The 21,196-nt window shown below is 32.0% G+C and overlaps 1 protein-coding gene across 1 annotated transcript; it reads right to left on the bottom strand.

The window, feature by feature from the left end:
- Window positions 1–357: 357 nt before the first annotated feature.
- On the bottom strand, window positions 358–17,651 carry LOC107446967 (clotting factor B). Its single transcript, XM_016061757.4, has 7 exons — window positions 17,560–17,651; window positions 15,026–15,119; window positions 8,491–8,564; window positions 5,343–5,476; window positions 3,669–3,928; window positions 2,637–2,767; window positions 358–775 (listed from the first exon to the last, which is right to left on the bottom strand). The coding sequence occupies exons 2-7, from the start codon at window positions 15,111–15,113 to the stop codon at window positions 584–586; spliced, it is 879 nt and encodes a 292-aa protein (XP_015917243.1). The 5' UTR covers window positions 15,114–15,119; window positions 17,560–17,651; the 3' UTR covers window positions 358–583.
- Between the last annotated feature and the right edge of the window lie 3,545 nt (window positions 17,652–21,196).

Below are 21,196 nucleotides of genomic sequence, written 5' to 3'. Positions count from 1 at the left end.
ATTGTGTTTCAAATTCAGCTTTTTTAATCAATTGGTCAATATTCTAGTCGTGCTTATGAACTGTAGTAAACTAAGTTTTGCATTTTTGTTTTACCTAACTCTATTTGTTATATCCTTAAAATGACAATTTTTTTCATAAAATATCTGCAAAAAAGGTATTTAAGGATTGGAATTGAATAATGAATAGTTCCAACCTTCATAATTTGTACTAAATATAAAAGACAAAATTAAAATATAAATCAATTAAACATCAAACATTTTCTTTTTAAATAGTGGTATTCTCACAGTTAGAATTTACAAGCTGTGTAAATTGAACTTTGTTTTGCACAAAAAGTAAATAGCTATAAAATATCTGGCTTGTAAGTAAAAGTTTGGGAGTGCATTTGTCAATATCAATCCCATTTTTATTCAGCAACAAGCAAACATACATAGTTTACACATTCTATGTAAAAAAAAAGTCTTTATTACTATATAAGAATTTTAAATTCACTTTTGAAGCACTGTTCGACTTTATGTTTACAAGCAAATTCTTTTTTCGTCACATTTTATGAATAATACAGTAGATGCTGATAACATCGTAGGATTATTCCGTAGGTGGCTGAATTATACTTCTTATCCATTCCATGTGATTGTAAAAATCAGTTGTTAGGAAATAAAGTGGTACATCTGTATTTTCATTCGGTAGCTCATAGCCGATTTCTGAGTCTGTCACTCCAATTACGGTGGTTTTCCCGTTTATGCTGGACATCAGAGGTCCTCCATTGCCAAACTTTAACTAGAAAAAAAAATAAGCACATAATAATTTATGATGCCTTAAAATGTAAACTCAGATATTTAAAGAAAATATCATATTGGATACACCTACGTATCCTTGAAGTTCTGAATAAAACTCTGACGACAAAAGAATTTTCGATGGGATCAAATTCGTTTTCGAAGATGTCATTTTTGATGTTGTTGTTCATTTACGTCGCACTACAGCTGTACAATGGGCTATTGGTGATGGTCCGGGAAACATTCCTGAGGATGATCCGAAGACATGCCATCACAATTTTGATCCTCTGCAGAGGGGATGGCACTCCCGCTTCGGTAGCCCGACGACCTGCACGCGAAGTCGAGCACTTTATGGTAGCACAGTTTAACGAGGACCAATACCGCATACACTCGGTCCTTACGCAGACTAATCCAAGTGCTCACCCACCCACACACTGACCGCAGCCAGTGATGCTTGAATTCGGTGAGCTGCTGGGAATCGTATCTTAACGATCTTAACTGCGGGACCTAAAAACTGACCACCGCATGATCCCGCAGTGAACTGATTGCTTAGACACGTTTCAAAGTAGATCACTGAAGTCAAGCATCACCTGCTGCGGTCGGTATCTGTGTGGGTGACCACTTTGATCAGTCTGCGAATGGACCAAAGACGAGTGATATCGGTTGTCGTATAACTGAACTGTTCCACCATAAATTGCTCGACTTCACGTGCAAGTCGTTGAGCTGTCAAAGCGAGGGAACTATCCTCTCTGTAGAGGATCAAAATTGCGATGGCATGTCTTCGGATCATCCTCAAAGCATTCATTTCTCAGGATAATTCCCAGACCGTTGCCAATAGTCCAATGTGCAGCTCTGCTGAGACGTAAATAAACTACAACAAGCATACGTGTATATATAATTGTACGGATTTTGAGTGCTAAATACGAATCCCTGAAACATGTACGGAAAAGGAAATTTCGAAAGTTTTATGGTAATTGAAGAGCTCAGTGGGATAATACTAATTACATTTGTGAGAAAGAAAATTGGAGATTTTTCTAGGAAAGTACAATTTAACTATACAACATTTATTTAAAGCAGATTATAGTGGATGAAGATAGTTAGTGGCAATTTTATAGTGTGTTCTACTGCGAAGTGAGTCTTATGTGCATTTGGCAAACAACAATAAAAAGAAAAGCCTTTCTTTGTGGCAGCGTATTAAGACTCTAAGGGTGAGAAGATTAAGACGAGAGTAGTTAAAAAGAGTGTTAGGTAAAAGTTTGGTAAACAACGCTAGACAGTATTATTTCGTTAAAAAATATGTTCAGTCTTGAACTTTTTTTAGAGTGGCACCCCTGTATCCTTTAGAGGACACCATATTATGGGAGAAACTTTTCCTCCCAAAGTTTAGTTTTCCACCATAACGAATTTATAGTTAAAAGTATAGAAAAAGTGAGTTCAGGCCTAGAGTAATCCATGAAGTTTCAATTGTTGAAAAAAAATTGAAAACAAAAATGCAAACAAATTATTGGAAGAGAATTTCTCCATTGCATAATCCTAATTTATCTTCGTATAATTTATTTTCATTTTGATATTTTTTCAGTATTGAACCTTTATAGCTTACTTTAGACTTGTCTGAATTCACTAAATTTTAAATTACTTATGAAAGTGAAACAGAATTGAACCTAAGCAGAGAGATACACCGGAAGTTTTCTAAATTTCTTCCGGTTTCAAGAAGTTTTCAGGAAATACAAAATTTAAATCCTTTTTTTTAAAAAATATGTTCTGTTATCTGCTAGTTGATCCATTTTCAATCGTTTTTTCGGATTTTGATTGAAAGTTTAATTAATTAGTATAATGTAAAAATTATTTTAAAAAAATGTAATAACCTTGGAAGTGGTTTGGTCTGAACATATCCCGCATATCAATTCATCTGATGGGTAAGTTCCGTTAACAAATTGTTGGCAAAAGTCCTCAGGTTGAATTTGAACATCAATCTCATACAAAACTGAAGTTTCACCTGAAATAATGATTTGTCATTATCAAAGAAAGATCATAATATGTTTGGTGATTCAATCCAATTAAATGAAAAACATTTAAGAACAGAATAATGGTACGCATATTATTAATTCAACAAGACAGAGTAAGCAAACAATAAACAAGTAAATACATATCTATATAAAAAATGAATAACTTTAGTTCTAATGATCGGATTTTCATGCACGAAATGTTAAACTTGGTACAAAAAGGGTTAACCTTAGATAAATTGAGTGCTGACTATTAATTACAGAACAGAAACGCACCCTCTTTTTCGACACATTTGGGTTTTTGACCATCAAAATATGGGTAGCCACAATCTGAAAAATATGGTTCCTGCGGTTAAATTACTGAGATATTATTTCAGTATTTAAATTACCTCTCGGCCCTGACTCCTTACAGAAGTATAACTCGGGCTCAATATTCGAAAACCTTGGAAGATTATAGGTTGAGAAGCAGTCATCAAACAATATAATGCTTAAATACACCGCATATGAAATTGTCAAATTCAATTCGGCATTTTAAGCCATTACTCGCCCCATATTGAGCTTATGTAGATTTGTTTAATTCTGCCTATAGTTTCAGCCTTAGATTTATATTGCAATTATCTGAGCCTATCTATAGGTACATTCAAGTACAATCCAGACATCTTGATTCACCGGAGAGTTCTAGTAGGATGTTTGTTAATACAGATTTGAGTCCTACTAGGGCCAAAATGAAATTGTTACTAGAGCTTTTATAACATGTAGTGTTATTACATAAATCTTTTACAACAAATCAAAATGTTTAGCATTAAAAATAGAATTTGATTGTTTTACGGCAAGTAATTAGGGAAACTAAAATTCTTTCCTTAATAAACTGAATTTAATAAATGAAGTACTTACTGGAATTAACTGAGTGCCAGCCTACGACTGGAAGTGATTGATTTTGTTGTTGATTATGTGAATAGGATTGTATTCCGGGTAAGCATGCTGGTCTTATTTTGTCTGTAAATATAATTTTATTCACCACTTCCGCTATAGCTAACCCACCACCCAAGATAGGGTGATTAATGAGGAAATATTTGTAAATGTTTTGGATATCGTAGAGTATGCCATCTTTTCCATATTCGCCACCCACAACAGCGAAAAAATTTGCTAGAGACCTGGAAAATAAAGCAAATTACTTTCATTATGATATAGTTTTATCGAATGCAATTAGATTAAAGTTGGCATCAGAAATTAAAGTTGATTCTTCTTAACATTGTTTTTGCGCTTTCAAACTGAATAACGATTTTCAAATGTATTGATTTGCGTTCGAAATGTTCATTTTATTATAGTGATACGCTCGATTACAAATTAGCATTTTAATTAAAATATGTCAATTCTCCAATAAGACTGAGATTCAAATTGATTTTCAATTTTAGTATTAAATATTCCTTTCTGAGTTGTAATAAATTGTAATAAGTTATCAATTTGTTGTGCGTGTGTCTATATATATATATACAGGGCTCGAAAAACCACCCGTCCGCCCGTCCTCGGCGGTCAAAAATTCCCTGCGGACAACAAATATCTCGAATCCGACGCGGACAGCCATTTTCCCATTAATATTCGTGATACATTTTCAATTTTTGTTATCTTACAAGAGTCTAGCGCCTCACTTCTAAAATGACCCTCTAATCTAGAAATACAGCAACATACTGCGCTTGGTGGAATTGATGTTTTCTCTGTCTGGGAGTACTGCAGTGGTTGAAAGAGGCTTTTCAGCAATGAGCTTACAAAAAAACGCATTACGTACTGGTCTTAAACAAGAAGCGTTAAACGCAATTATGAACATCCACCTAAATGGAAAACCCCTTTCAGATTTCTGTGCAGAAACCTCTGTAAATCATTGGCTTGATTGTGGAACTGGCAAACGTCATATTTGTTTCATTTAAAAAACGAAGTACCCTCGGATAAATTGACATTCCAGATAACTTGACCTTTGTCATTTAAATTATTTCATAAAAGAAATACTAGGTTTTACTATTAGTAACCTAGTAACTACTAATTCATTGTGCAATTAATATAAATGTTTGTAATAAATAAGAGAAAATTATATTTTTATTTATTTATAAGCTACGGGTTAGTTTCAAAGGAGGACGGGTACATTGTTGGACAAGCCGTCCTCGGGGACGGGTAAAATTTCTGACTTTCTTCGAGCCCTGTATATATATATATATATATATATATATATATATATATATATATATATATATATATATATATATATATATATATATATATATATATATATATATATATATATATATATATATAATTATTTTTTTGTTGTTTGATGTATCGAGTTGGTACTTTATTTAATAAAAAAAATGTTTAAATCTACCCGTTTTGTCTATGACTATCCACATACACTGAACGTCAACTGTGCGTGTTCTGCCAACATTTTCAAATGCGCAGTGAGCCCAATACGCTGAGATACTGACGTCAGCTTCACTTTGACTTTAAATCAGAATATTAAGTATATAGAGTAAAAAGTAAATATTAAAAGTTTGTTTTATATTTAATTTGGTTACTTACGTGTCTGAATAATATGTATCACTCGAAGTAACAACTTTAGCGACAGTTATTAAATGCTTGGCTGTAACGATTGATGCCGTTCCATAAAGCTTTGCCTGTTCGTTGGCAGAAGGATCCTTAAAGTAAATGCTTGCCTATAAACAAGCAATGAAAAACTATAAAAATATTGATAAAAATATGGCATGCAAACAATAATACATTTACCGATATTAAATCGTAGTTTAACAGTATTTATTAGTAAGAGGACAACAATTTCGAAATTAACTCTAAGATTTAAAAAAAAAAAGAAAGAAACAATTTTTAGAACAAACGATTCTGCAAGTTACGATGTTCCGAAATTATTTTCTAAATTTTTAGTTTCAAAGTTTCGTAATTTAAACTTTTTCAACTATTGATGATGAAATTATACTTTTTGGGTAACGAAAACAAAGTGGAGTGCACAGTGCGCAAAATAAAAAACATACCACCCTGATAACTTTTAATCAAATGATCGGATCATCACGAGCTAGGACTCAATCTTAATGTTTCAAAGGAGTGACTTCAAATATGCTAACTAATTATTGCAGACGATATTTCAAGTTAAAAGATCAAACATAAAAAACGCCCTTTTTCTAAATAAACATACCTTCATTTCTGACTTTGAAAATATATTGGGTAGCTGCAATCTGGGAATTATGATTCTTATAGTTTGGTCAGAAGAGCGATACAAAACTCGGACCCCTTAATGTTAATTTTATTTTTTTACGTATTTTGCTATATCTCGAGAATTTTTAAAGCGAATTTAGAAAATTTTTGCACCCAATTATAAAATTCGTGTATTCAAAGATAAATTTCTTGCGAAAAATAACTTTTAGTAATTATTTAGTATTTTTTATTATTTTATTTAATATTCGTGGAAAAAGTTTAGAATTGTTGAGATACATAATTTTTTACATAATTTTAAAGAATGTAATTTTACATAACAAAATAAAAAATTTGAGTGAAACCGGTCGAATAGTTCCTGAGAAATCAAATTTTTAAAATACAACATTTTTAAAAAATTTGTTTCGTCTTTCTTCATTAAATATTAATTTTTAACTAGCATTGTTTCAGTTGTTTTGATTTAATTTTTGACAAAGTTACTAAAAATATACAATAAAAGCTGAGACTATGGAACACCTGTATCCTATTTTATAACGTTTAACTGGAAACCTATTCCAGAAATTAAAAAAAGAAAACTAATTTTTGTTTTACAAGAAGCATTGACAATTCACTTTTGGAGGCCCCCGTAACCTAATTTTCGACCCAGACCTATAATTTGAAAACTTAAAATTTTTTACACTGAAAAAAAGTTTTAAAAAAAATCTTACTGCGAATTTTTAATTTTCTTCTTTAAAAAGTGGTTCAGGTTTATAGGTATCTTTTAATGCAAAATTTTTTAAAATAATAGCTACATAGTTTCGAAAAGTTGATTCTAAACGAGTTAAAGTATAATATAGACATTTTAAAATTCACGTCTGGCAAATCTTGAAAATGAGTGCCTGTTTTTGAGCGTTTGAAATATGTCAACTGTTATTTCCAATTTGTATATTTTCGAAGCAAATGAATTTAGTAATCAAGTAATGTAGACATTCTGGTTTGCATGATTAATTAAAAACGTTAGTGTAAGGCATGAAATTTGAGTTCTAAAGATACTAGCCAGATTATAACTTATGTTTCCCATTATTTCATTTTACATACATAAAAAAGTGTGATCAATTTCTAAGTGTGATCTTTCTAATTTAAAGATAAAAGCTTTTTGTGGTAGAAACCGTAAAAGAATGTAGAAACTTGAAACTCGAAACACATTTATTGCAATAATAGTAATATTAAGTACAGGTAATTATAAGTTTTCTGTGTTTCCGGAAACAATGGTTTCGTAAAAGATAAAGTGGTTGATGTAGCATTTCTGTTCTAAATTGTAGGAAAATGTCGTAGCTTGATTTTAAAATAATTCTACGTGTCGTTAGATGCATGATGATCTTAAAGCGCACATTTGAAAAAAAAAAATTCTTACCAATGGCAAACAAAAAAGTACGAATATCTAAAAAAAGATAAAGATACAAAAGTATAAAATATGTACATCAGATGAGAAAACAAGACCGAAGCCATTGCCCTCTCTTGCTTCCCAGTACCTTGAGAACTCAGTGTGTCCACTAAGGGTCCTACATCAAAGCATATGGCCCCTACCTATTTCTTTTTCAGTATCACAAAATGGACCAAAGGTGTGGCGGAAAGGCCTATATTATACAGATGAACAGGGAGACAATCATGATCCGACGATAAACGAAGGCTACAATTGCGTCACGTTTAGGTTACTCAACATTTTAAACTAAGCAACTTACACGCCAGCCTTAGATATGTGATTGTCAACGGCGAGTTGACGAGTGTAAAATTCGCGCCTTGGTAAGTGTATGGAGAAAAAGAATTCATTGAATTTAGGAAGCTTTGTTTTGTATATTTTTCTAGCTTTGTATGCAATGATTTCTTAAAAAATTTTTTTATATGATTATTAATAAATTTTTTTCCCAATGAAAGTTGCTATCAAAAGTGGTATTATAATTGTATTGATCATATTAAGTGGATGAATCATCAGCAATAATTTTGCAGTTATGCAGCAAATAGTTTATATTATACGAGTACTTATTATATTTAAAGGACTTGAAGTAGTCTAATGATAAGCCACATATTAAATCTTGTTTAGTGTAGCGTTTCTGATTAAAAACGCTACGATTTCCATTTAGACAACAATATGGTGCTGTATATTGTGTTGTCATCTAGTTTAAATTACAATAACTTGGAAAGTGCCGAACTGTGAAAACAATTTTATTGAACAGTTCAATCGAAAATGTCAATTTGATAAAAGTGAAGCTTATTACCGTATTACTCTATCTAAGCTCTTTACTTGAATATTTATAGATATTTTATTTATTTATTATTATTATTTTTCTTAGTTGAAAAATATGGAGATTATTTTTCATTAAGGACGTTTACAATACAATTTTGGTACATTCTACAAAATGTGTAATGTTTTTTTTTTAAAAAAAAGACAAAAATTATCAAGTAACAAAAATTTTTTGTGAATGGTAACAGTTTAAAAAATAAATAAATAATAAAAATAAAAACTTACCACCCAAGGGTACTTTGAGACACTGGTTTCTGCCCACGTACGTCCACCACCTGGTAGCGTATTTGTCCCACATTCTGAATAATTGGTGAAATGTGAAAATAAAATTGAATATAATTGAGAATTTCAGAATCTTCAGTAGTATATTGTAAGAGTTTAATTAATAAATAATTGAATTGGTGCGAATAAAGTAAAGTTATTTATGTATTATTATTTAAATGGATGGGATGCATAAATGGATGTATCTCTGGATATAGTCATGCTAATAAATAGGTAAATGATGGAAATGTCATGATAAATAAATTAAAGGCCGAAACATATAAAAGGTAATTAAATTAAATTAATTGGGATGTGATCGTTACGGAAAGTGGTAGTACAATGATAATGTGGGATAACAATAACCCAATAGGGTCACAAAGGGTCCAATAGGGTTCAACGGGTCACAAAGTGTGAGGTTTGAACAAATTGGATGAATTGGTATCACCAAATTTGGAAAAAGGGCGAAACTAAAATAAATTTAAGATTAAAGATAAAAACGATAAACAACATGCTATATCCAGATACAGACTTAACATTTAGGACAGTAAAATGATGTTTCCAATGTGAAAATTACAAATTCCCTTAACAATAAAAAAAGGTACTCACCACATACATGAGGAAAAAGGGGTAACAACAATGAGAACATATAGATTGAAGAAAATCACACCAATTTTTTCATTCAGCTGAATATTTATTTTCGTAAAGCATTTTGTAAGACATTATTATTGTAAAACACCTTATTTCGTTATTTCGTAAAAACAAACAATATGCTCCAACAAATTTTTGTGACACAAGACATCTTTTTTTTAAAAAAAAGGAAATGGGTGACAAGAGAATTAAAACAAAAAAAGGCGCCATGCATAAAAAAAGGAAATCTAAAAAAAACTTAACTATTGAAAAGACATTTATAGAAAGAAAGCTTAATTTAAGAGGGTCTTTAATCTATACATAATAATAGACGCGGCTGTGTGTGCGTCTGTCTCACTCACAATATATCGCCCCAGAAGCCAGTAGAGTAGAACCTCGCCGAGGCACGAAACTCGGCACATAATGAAGCACTTTTGACATAATGAAGAAGTATTTTTTTTTTCTTTTTCAAATATTTGGTTTAGTTTTTTAGTTATCAGTCATTTTGTAAGAAAATATATGCTTTTTCGTCTTCAAAGAGCCATATTCAAAAAAACTATTAAAAATGCATGTACTTTTCTCCACTCTTATAAGTCCCGCAGTGGACTGATCGTCAAGACACGGTTCCCAGCAGATCACCGAAGTCAAGCATCACTGGCTGCGGTCAGTGTGCGGGTGGGTGACCACTTGGATCAGTCTGCGTAGGGACCGAGGATGTGCGGTATTGGTCCTCGTAATACTGTGCTACCGTAAAGTGCTCGATTTCACGCGCAGGTCGTCGGGCTACCGAAGCGGAGGTGCCATCCCCTCTGCAGAGGATCAAAATTGTGATGGCATGTCTTCGGATCATCCTCCGGGATGTTTCCCAGACCGTCGCCAATAGCCCATTGCGCAACTCTAGTGCGAAGTAAATTAACAACAACATTCTTATAAATGTATGCTAATGCGAACCTTACAATTGAAATATTAATTTTTGACAACTTAAACCAATAATATACGAAGGAATTAATAATTTAATTGTAAGGTTCGCATTAGTTTACATTTATCAAAGTGGTAGGTAGGTATTTTATTTACGTCACACTAGAGCTGAACAATGGGCTATTGGCGACGGTCTGGGAAGCATCCCTGAGGATGATCCGAAGACATACCATCACAATTTTGATCCTCTGCAGAGGGGATGGCACCCTTGCTTCGGTAACCCGACGACCTGCACGAAGATTAACTCTTATGCTCAACTCATTTTTGTTGTTGAAATTATTGTTTTTGAGTGAGGATTTTACAGGGTTTGTCAAAACCACACATAATTTAAACCCCCACGTATAATTTAGTAGTATATCATCAAATAATGTCACATAATTTGGTATATCTTACGGTAATTTTTCACACCATTGTACATCATAATTTAGAATGCTCGCCCTTATAAGTCTACCCTTAATTTTTTTAATCCTTAGTAAAATTAATAACACAAAAAGCTATACATTGGGAGTCTCCAATTAATATTTTATAGAGGAAAAATCGAAAACACTATTGAAATCCGACAAATCACAGTACAGGACTTGTGGACAGTACAGGACCCGTATTCAAATCTATCTTGTTCTTGTAATAAAGAATAAGACAGATTCGAGAGGATATAGAGAGAAGTTTGAAAGTGATTATTAGAAATCTCTAACTGTTTTGATGTTTGGTATATTCGCTTTCTCCTATTCTGATTTGTCAGAATTCGTTTGACTTGTTTTTTTTTCCTGTTTAATTTTTATTAATTTGACCCCAAAAGTACATACTTTTTATTTTCATTTTTATAAGGATTCTAAAAATATATGATAAGGGAAGTCTTTACGAAATAACTTATATGTTTCTCGTTTTTGTGCATTCAAAATGTTTGGTACATTGTGATAACACATACAATTAAGGAGTAGATTAGTTGCCCCTTAACTTTTTTAATGAGTGGGAAGTTTTAATGATTTCCGTAGATATCACTTGTTACAAATTACAAACCGATAAACATATTCAGTTTTTGAATTTAAAAATTGGTCAATTGCAATTACATTAACTATAGTTGGCAAAATGAAATCCCAAACAAGCTGAATAGTTTTTGATATAAAAATCTGTTTTTCACGTTCTATGTTGCTCATTATGCTGACTTGAATGTGTAGTGGTCAGGGAGCTGACTTCACCTCTGAAAGGTCCTGGATTCGAGCCCCGGACAAGGTATGGATGCTCTTTTATTCTCTGTTCTATCTGTCCTTAGTTGTGGGAGCAACGTTGGCCCACCTAATATGAAGCCCTCTGAAAGAGTGCCGACAAATCTTCCCTACTGGGCATTGGAAAAAAAAATGTTGTACATTATTTGGTATGATGTGCTTACTCAACCAAGGCTGAACTTAATTGTAACCATTAATAGTTTGTAACAGCTAAGTAAAGGATCTAGTTCAGCCTTGACTCAACCGATACAAATTTGCAAGTGCTGGTCTTTAGTACAAAACTAAGCACAAAAGAAGACTTTCCCTAAAAAAACATCTAAATAGTTTTTAATGAATTCTAACTTTTTTTACTATGTTCGAACGACTGACATTTGAAGTATTTGGAAACATTTTAAAATGTGTAAGCAAATAAAGAGAAAGAGTATGAAATAAAAAATTTATTTAACCAATGCTTCCAGTTGGGAGAGCTATAATCCATAATACACTAACACTCTTTTAAACCGCTCTCGTCTTAATGTTCTCACCCTTAGAGTCTTAATACGCTGCCACAAAGAAAGGCGTTTCTTTTTATTGTTGTTTGCCAAATGCACATAAGACTCACTTCGCAGTAGAACACACTATAAAATTGCCACTAACTATCTTCATCCACTATAATCTGCTTTAAATAAATGTTGTATAGTTAAATTGTACTTTCCTAGAAAAATCTCCAATTTTCTTTCTCGCAAATGTAATGACTATTATCCCACTGAGCTCTTCAATTACCATAAAATTTTCGAAATTTCCTTTTCCGTACATGTTTCAGGGATTCGTATTTAGCACTCAAAATCCGTACAGTTATATATACACGTATGCTTGCTGTAGTTTATTTACGTCTCAGCAGAGCTGCACAATGGACTATTGGCAACGGTCTGGGAATTATCCTGAGAAATGAATGCTTTGAGGATGATCCAAAGACATGCCATCGCAATTTTGATCCTCTACAGAGAGGATAGTTCCCTCGCTTTGACAGCTCAACGACTTGCACGTGAAGTCGAGCAATTTATGGTGGAATACGACAACCGATATCACTCGTCTTTGGTCCATTCGCAGACTGATCAAAGTGGTCACCCACACAGATACCGACCGCAGCAGGTGATGCTTGACTTCAGTGATCTACTTTGAAACGTGTCTAAGCGATCAGTTCACTGCGGGATCATGCGGTGGTCAGTTTTTAGGTCCCGCAGTTAAGATCGTTAAGTCACGACTCCCAGCAGCTCACCGAAGTCAAGCATCACTGGCTGCGGTCAGTGTGCGGGTGGGTGACCTCTTGGATAAGTCTGCATAGGGACCGAGGGTGTGCGGTATTGGTCCTCGTTAAACTGTTCTACCGTAAAGTGCTGGACTTCGCGTGGGTCTCGTCGGGATACCGAAGCGGGGGTACCATTCCATCTGCAGAGGATCAAAATTGTGATGGCATGTCTTCGGATCATCCACAGGGATGTTTCCCAGTCTGTCGCCAATAGCTCATTGAGCAGCTCTAGTGCGACGCAAATGAACTACAACAGCGGGATCATGCTTTCAGGAACACACGGATTATGCATCAGTCCACTGCGAGATCATGCACCCAGGAGCGTACAGGAATCGAACCCCTACCTTCACTTTTCACAGTATTTTGAGGATGGACAATATTTCTTCTATGGCTGTGTTAACCGAACATCGTTAATGTTAAAAAGAAATAATCAACCGAAAGCATGACGTAATTAGCAGTTTTAAAATTGTTTTGATGCGTAAGATGTAGAAAATTTAAATCAAAATATCATTCGATGGACATTTTAAATTCGCCTGTTTTTTTGTGTTAAGTGTATTATCAAGTATTAAACAAAGATCAAGAATAAACCGTGTTAAACTGGGGATTGAAGTAAGTAGAAAATATATACATTTCATTTGAGAATACCTTAGGGGTAATACCTAGTTGTTAAAAATATTGAATTTCTGCGTAAGGCTCTCGATATCTTATTTTATATAAATAAAAACATACAGTTGATTTGTGCAAAAAATTACCAATTCGCGAACTATTTTAACTGATATTTACTATAAAAAATAATTCAATTTGCTAAAAGATCTAATTCATAAACTTGAACTTTATTTGAAAATCAAATATCATTTATCAAAGAACTGAGGACTTAAAGATCAATTGGGATTGTCTCTGAGCTGTACATTATACTTAGGCTTTACCTGATCATTTTTGAGGGTATCTAGATATACTGACTTATACAGATCGTGGTGAACAAGTTACTCGATTCTTTTTACATTAATATAATTATTATTATTCTTTGGCTAAGTGATAAAAATTTTAGCGACAAGTTGTGTCAGAATAACATAGCACACATTAGTCCTTAGCACATTTTCTGGGTGTGTACGTCATTTTGATGCAGCTTATCATTGAAAATTTTTATTGCTTTTTCAGGAAATTTGCGTGTTATCGTTTTGGTTTACAACGAGTTTTAGAGATAGAGAGCGACAAGCTCGTGGTGGACAACATTTAAATTTTTCGCATGTAAAAAATGATTTCTTAGTACACTATGTTAACCTTAATATTGTGGTAATTTTGAATTTTCGTCATGAGTGTAAGGAATAATTGTAAATTAATTGTTGAGTGAGTTTTACAGCGGCCAACACAAATAAAAATAAATTATGCTGACTTACTCCATCAAAATATGTTTTTGTTTCATGTTTTTAACTACAACGCTCATGCAACTTTTTTCTTTAATGTTCTCACTTTTTCAAGAATACCATGCTTGTAATGAGCGATTTTTTTTCTTTGAAGTTCTGTTACGTCAACAGCGGAGGGATTCAGCTGATAACTTTCATCACTCTGCCTTAAGCTTAAAGTTAAAGTTTAACAAATTTTCTATAATAATTGTAAACTGTTTTTAAAACATCGGTGATTTAATAAATAAGCTCACCAGACAAAAAAATTGGTTAAAACTAGAAAAATATTGAAAAGCAAAAGTTAATGCCATGTAACTCCGTCTCGGGACTCCATAACAGCCTGGATTGGGTTAGGATGTGAGTCCACAATGTTTTTGAAGGTTTATAGGGTCCAATTTAGTTCACTTCTGGAAGATTTGATAGCGCTAATTTTCAGAGATGTGCGATGCTATGATGAATATAAAACACGGTTTCAAGTTGGGTGAACTTGCAGACCAATCGAGATGTAACAGGGTGTGCGTAAGTGTTCATAAGACCAGTTACACAACCAGATGGATTCAGTTGCTGTCTTCTTAAAAAAATAGATGCATCTACAGCAACATCATGATGACGTTGACTGAAAAACAACATCTGTTCTTATTGAACTTTAAAATAAAGATGCTTATTCACTTTTGGCATCTCAATGAGCTTGACTTAATCCATAATAATAACAATAAAAAACAAATCCATCTCTCTAGGGGTGACTAATTTTTTATCCAAGTAAGCTTTCAACTATTTATAACATTGTAGTTGAAAGTGGATCATTGAGAATCGTCATGAATTAAATCTCTGAAAGAGAGTTTCTGCAAACAGTTTGTGGTAAGGGCCTACTTGTTATAATTTCCCACTGTGCAACTATAGAATTTCTCACCAAAATAAAGCTAAATTTTAAATTAAATAGAGTTTATTACACATAAGAATTTTTCCAGAAAAAAACTTACCTATTTCAGGAAAAGTTGCTTCTGCACAAGCTAAGTGACATGGCAAAATCATGACGTTGAGAATCAAAATTAATATTATTTGCTCCATTTTATCCTGTTTATGAATTTAGAAGGAAAGGGAAATTAAAAATAATTGATTATTTTTAATTTCCAAAGAAAGCACAAAAAAAAGAGAACAGATAAATTTTTCTGTAAACAGTTTGTTTTCGAAGTCATTATATTTATAATTTCTTTTTACTTTGAATTCGATTCCTTTTATTAAAAAAATATTTCAAAACAGTTATAACTAAGGCCCGGATTTTGATGACATATGCATTTTTTTGCATTTTTGGATATTTTTTGTCCATTAGAGCATTTTTTGAGATTTATAGGGCATTTTCTTTAAATTTTGGGGCGTATTTTGCATTTTTAAAATTTTTTGTTAATATTTTTCTAATTTTTATAATTTTTTATTATTACACTGGCTTCCAAACAATGAAGAAAATCTCTAGGACAGGGATGGCAAACCAATGGCACGCGTGCCATTTATGGCATGCAACACAATATTTTGGGCACTCCACCTATCACAATTGTTGTTACACTATGAAGCATATGTAAAAATTAAATTAAAATTCTCAAAAAATAAACAAAATAATAAACAATTATTAATAAAAAAATTAAAAATTAATGATGAAAAACAATTAATAACCATAAAAAACAAGCTAACAATAAATAACTAGCAAAATAAATAACAGTCCTAACTAACATCTTACAACCTAATATAAGTCAATTGTCATCTAATCCGCAACAACTGTAGTCACACTGATGTTACTTGAAAGTTGAATTACGCGTATAACTGAGATATTGCAAAATGTATTTTTTTTTCAATGCAAATAAAGAGTTTTGAGTTGATAGTATTTAGTATTATTATTTTCCCAATAATCACGAAGTCAAATTATTTGACGGCACGTCTATGACCTCATGAAGCAATTTTTTGGAGAAAATGGCACGTTGGTGTATAAAGGTTCGCCACCCCTGCTCTAGGTGATATTAAAAGGTGAAGCAACATCTTTTCAAATTGAAGAAGAATTGTCAGTAAGTGTGACCGTCCTTTTCAAGTACGCACCAATAACATCAGTAGACGTTGAAAGAAGCTTCTCCTGGTATAAAAATTTGCTTTCAGACAAGAGACGCTCGTTTACATTTCAAAATATTAAAAAAAAATTTAATAATCCACTGTAATTCTGATATTTAGTAATATTATGAGATGGAAGTTGTTATATTCATTTAAGTTTCCATACAAAATGAAAGTGTTTTGGAGTCAATATATTTTCCTTTTTTTTTGTTATTTTAGGATTTAAAACATATTTTTCAAACTTTAATGAACGTAGAATAAGTATTGCATTGCTTTGTATTTTTTGAAACGACTCATAATTTTAAAGAGTAAAACATTGTTTTATTTCAATATTTTTACTTCTATTTAAGTCATGTCATAAGGCATTTTTAGCGCAATTTTTGCATTTTCAGGGCATTTTTTGCAGTTTGTAAGGGCATTAATTAAGATTTTTTAGGTCATCAAAATCCGGGCTCTAGTTATAACGTTTTACAAAGCTTGAAATCGATAAAACTCTGAACAAATGTTGGCAAAAGTTACAAGAAATTTTCAACATTTTTTTAAAGAAATACTGAATGGATTGTTTGTTCAAGTTTTTGATGGCTGTTTTCTTAGAGAATATATATTTTAGAAATAATGAATTATTTTTAGAGGGTTTTTACAATACATGTTTAGAAAATATCTGTAATCAATTTCATTACCGAACCTAAATGCTTGCATAAGAACACGTTTTTTGTATCAAAAGTATTTTGAATCGAAATCTTAACTAGCGAAAGTTCTTATTTATTTTTTTTTTTTTCCTTAACCGAAATGATCATGTTTAAAGAAACTAATGTCTTGTTTTTGAAATTTCTTTGTTTAAATCATTTTATTTTATTTCATTACCGGCGTTGAAAGCAGACCCGATTCGGAGCTTATGACTATTAATGCTTAGCTCCGTAACTTTGTAATTTGTAATTGCAACCCAGAAGACAAGGGAAACTCCTGGATCAAGCATTGGGACAAACTAGCCTTCGTAGAGGACTTTTTGATAGAATTAACCCGAATTTATGTTACATGGAGAGGAAAACCACAAACCCTCGCATGGTTAGCCTGACTGGGGATATTTTACGGATATTTTCACTTATTTTTATAGGATATCTTCACTCATTTTACGGATATTTCCCTTTTATATTCACTGAGGATATTTTAAGTCAGCATTGTGGTTGGTGCAAGCCGAGAGCAGAATTCGTATCAACCACCCATCTATGGGAATAGAACCTATATCCTCAAAAGCTTTATTCCGTGAGCCACCATGAATCTTTATTCAAGTCATTCGAAAAAACAAAACTATGTATTACATTTAGTGCAATGCAATATACATTAGAAAAGTACTCTAGAACAGTATTTAAAAAAAATCCTGCAACTTTGAGAGGAAAAGAGTTTTTTAAAAAATACTTACCGCTCCAAGAACAAGTTTAAAAGTAAATTGTTGAAAACGTTGAGGTGTTTAAAAAATTCACTTTTTGCCGACTCTTTTTATAGTTAGCATTCTGCTAAATTATTTATTTAAATATTTAAAAATAATTAGAATGAGTTTTTTTTTCTTCAAATGAAACTACATTATGCAAAATGTGCTGAATTGTATTTGAAGGAATAAATTTTAGTTTGCGTAATGATTTTGAAAGAATTAAAAGGAAAACAATAGATAAGAAAGTAGGATGCATACTATGTTGTCAATATGTGCTGACGCACTATCACGTATTTTAGAATTTTCTTTACTACTAATTGAAGTAAGAACCTTGTATAAATTCAGTGATTAGTTTAAATAAAATATAGTCAAATGTGAGAAAGTAAAATTACACAGCTCATTAAAGAAAGAGGCTATAGACAATCAAGACACTATTTTTGATGATTTTCAAGTAAAAGGTACTTATGCGATCCTAATGTGATCCATTTTGGATTATATTCAAATCTTTCTGCCATGTTTTTGCCACGTTTTTCTGCCATGTTTTTGTTTCATTTGAAGTGGGGGGGGGGGAGTATTTCTATACATTGGCTATAATTATATGCATCGAGGTTAATACATCGGCGTCGGCTGACACCTGGAAAATTGTCTGCTTCATGTAACACCTGCTTAATACACAGAAAGTTACTCGGGATTGCTTTTTGTGAGAGTTGGTCCTAAGATAACTTTTTCTCACGATATCCAAAAGCTGAATGGGCATAGCTGCCGAAGTCTACGGCTTGTTCGTAGTATTTCACTTTTATGTTTAGAGCACGGTAAGGAATCTTATAAATTTTTTTTTTAATTCTTGGATTTATAAATTTATTGTGATTTTGACTACAACTAAACGCAAATAAACCAATCTCATATATAAGAAGAAGTTCTGGAAATAAAATGAGTGTAAGCAATTGCAATTGTGACAAGTTAACTTTTATCAACAATTCAATTTGCCTTTCATTAACACTTAGGAAATATTTCCCTGAAGGAGCAAATTTTGATAGATCTGCAAGAGATTATGGCTGCTTTCTTGTCATCACTCTCCTAATTTAAGCATTCTAGATAAGATTGCAATGTTTTGAAAAGTCACTGTGTTGATTTTGATTCATATTAAAATGATATGATTCAAATAGCACTAATTTAATTACTGGAGGAACGATATTTAACTTATTTATTGATTGAAATATAAATGAAAGAAGTTTTAAAATATATACATTTATTAAGTTTGAGTTTTAGGAAGAACAAGGGTTACATTGGGATTGACTACATTATAAATCCATTTTAAGTATGGAGCCACTCTAAGAAAATAAAATGGTGTTCCCGGAGTTCCACAAACAGTTTTGTCTCCTAGAAAGAAGTCCACAAGGCCAATAATGATTATTTTCCCCTTCTCCTTGGTCATAAGGGGTCCACCAGAATCACCCTAGAAAGTAAAATATTTCACTGACAGGTAGATAGAATATATATAAATATTAGGAAAAGTTCAAATCAAACTCTGTTTTAATAGTTACGACAAGTTTAAGTTTTCAATAAATTGCTTAAAAAGCGATAAATTATTCATATGTTTTGTTTTTCAGGTTATGCACTGCAAATACTTCTTAAAACTGTTCTTTTGTCATTCAAAATGTTTTAAAATCAAATTTTTATCAAATTTTATTTTAAATTTTGAATACTAGTTTAAGGTTTACAAAATATTTGGTGCATTTCATGAAATAAAAGATCCTTGTTTAACTTTGAAATTTTTCAAAAGTACAAGCAAGCTGATATTGTTAAAGTCATAAAAGGCAATACATTAGGATGGCTTGGACATCTTTCCCGATCTGATAATACAAATACAGCATAAAATCTCACTTTTACCATATGAGAAACAGAGGAGGACCACTAATTAAGTGGTTTGACTCGGAGGAGAAAGACTTTAACACTAGATTGCCTAAGGAAGTCATTTTGACTGCTTTTAATTTCAATTAGAAAAACAATGATGTATATAAGGACACAAATTCTTAGAATTTTGTGACTTTTTGTACAACATATAATTTTTTTATTGTTAATATTTACTAATAACTTGTTATATAACTATAAATATTATAAAAAATTTTAAAAATTAATTTTAAGCAAATTTATTTACGCATTCACAATCTAGTCATTTTGATTGCTTTTCGGCAATCTAGGTATATACTAATTTTTCGTCTTTCTAGTGTTAATATAGTAAATAAGAGGCACTGGAAAAGCCTTATTGCAAATAGGACCAGAGAGTAAAGACTACTTGGGATGGTCTTTGCTTGTAACAGGCTGCAGTCCTTTGAAAGAAGAGGTTGAAGGGTTACATTTGACAGTTGGTTGACATTTTATTTTTAAAATGAAGCATTTTGAAAATAATTTTATTGCAAAAATATCTGACGTTACAGTAAAATTTTTTAAACAATCATCTATACAGTGCACTGTAATAAATAAATAATCTCAAGAAACTAAAGCGGTAGGATATTTCTTGATTAGAAAAATAATTCATTGGTTTCAAAAATTTGCAGAAGGAAATAAAGATTTGAAAGTCACTTTGGTATTTATCAAACATCTTGTCACTTAAAACTTATAAGTGTGGCCTTGGCTATATTGGACAAACTAGACGAGCTTTAAAGTTTGGACTCAAGAAACACGACAGATATATCGATTGTCAAGATTACGAAAAATCCTCAATTTCTGCACATTGCTGGAATCTCGGATTTAATCTCGGAATCTCGGACAATTGCATGGCAATTTAATACAGATTCACTGTTATTAGCAGTAACGTAAAAATTACCTTGCAAGGTCTGTTTCCTTCTTGATCACCGCCGCAAATAAAGTTTATTGTTGGGAAAGGGACATCAGCTGAGAGAGCAGCACGATGACAGATTTCTTCAGAGACGATTGGAATTGTAACTTTCTTTAAAACACTTGAATCATCTGAAATTTACAATTACTCTGTAAATAATATTCTATAGTAAAAAGTTGTTTCAAATTTTAGTGTGGGACAGAATGAAACGAAATTCATTTTTACCATTTTGTTTTTTAACTTGGAAATATGTTTTTTCGAGGTTTTTCATTGGGCTACAAATTTTTACCTGTCCTTTTTAATTTGTCTAAAAAACGTTAGTCAAAGACCAAAGAAATGGACTAGTTTTGCTAAAGATCAAATTTTAATTGCATGCTAGAGCAATATAGTGATGAGCCTCAACTTTTCCAAAGGTAGCATCTTTGCACCAAATTGTGCTTCGGTATTGTTTTCAAATAGGTACTTAAATGCACAAAATTTCTACTAGATAACAACAAATACAGAAGAACACATTTTGTTTAATTAAAATTCGTGGTGCTTTTCATCAAATGTACTCTCCTGCAAAATTTGACTAGTTATATTATCCCAAGCCCTCCCTTTCTTCAAAGATATAAATGCTGTCTAAGAAAAGTAGGCAAAACATTTTAGGTAATACAATAACTTCTTCTCTAGTTATTTTAAGTAGAACTCTCAAAAATTATATTAAGATATTTTTATTTCGTTCCTACGTCCAATAATTACATTCAAACATAACTAGCTTAAAATCTTTGAAAATTAAATAACCGTAAT

Source organism: Parasteatoda tepidariorum, chromosome 4 (assembly GCF_982258835.1).
Source record: "Parasteatoda tepidariorum strain Cologne lab strain chromosome 4, Ptep-v5.0, whole genome shotgun sequence".
In the NCBI taxonomy this organism is placed as follows: Eukaryota; Metazoa; Arthropoda; class Arachnida; order Araneae; family Theridiidae; genus Parasteatoda; species Parasteatoda tepidariorum.
The sequence above is the reverse complement of the archived record's forward strand: the minus strand, read 5'-3'. Positions and strand labels throughout refer to the sequence as shown.

Coding starts and splice junctions, on each gene's coding strand:
- LOC107446967 (XM_016061757.4), bottom strand. CDS start 15,113: ATGGAGCAAATAATATTAATTTTGATTCTCAACGTCATGATTTTGCCA. Junction 3,929..5,342: donor GATACATATTATTCAGACAC/GTAAGTAACCAA, acceptor TTTATTTTCCAG/GTCTCTAGCAAATTTTTTCG. Junction 776..2,636: donor CAGACCAAACCACTTCCAAG/GTTATTACATTT, acceptor TTTTTTTTCTAG/TTAAAGTTTGGCAATGGAGG.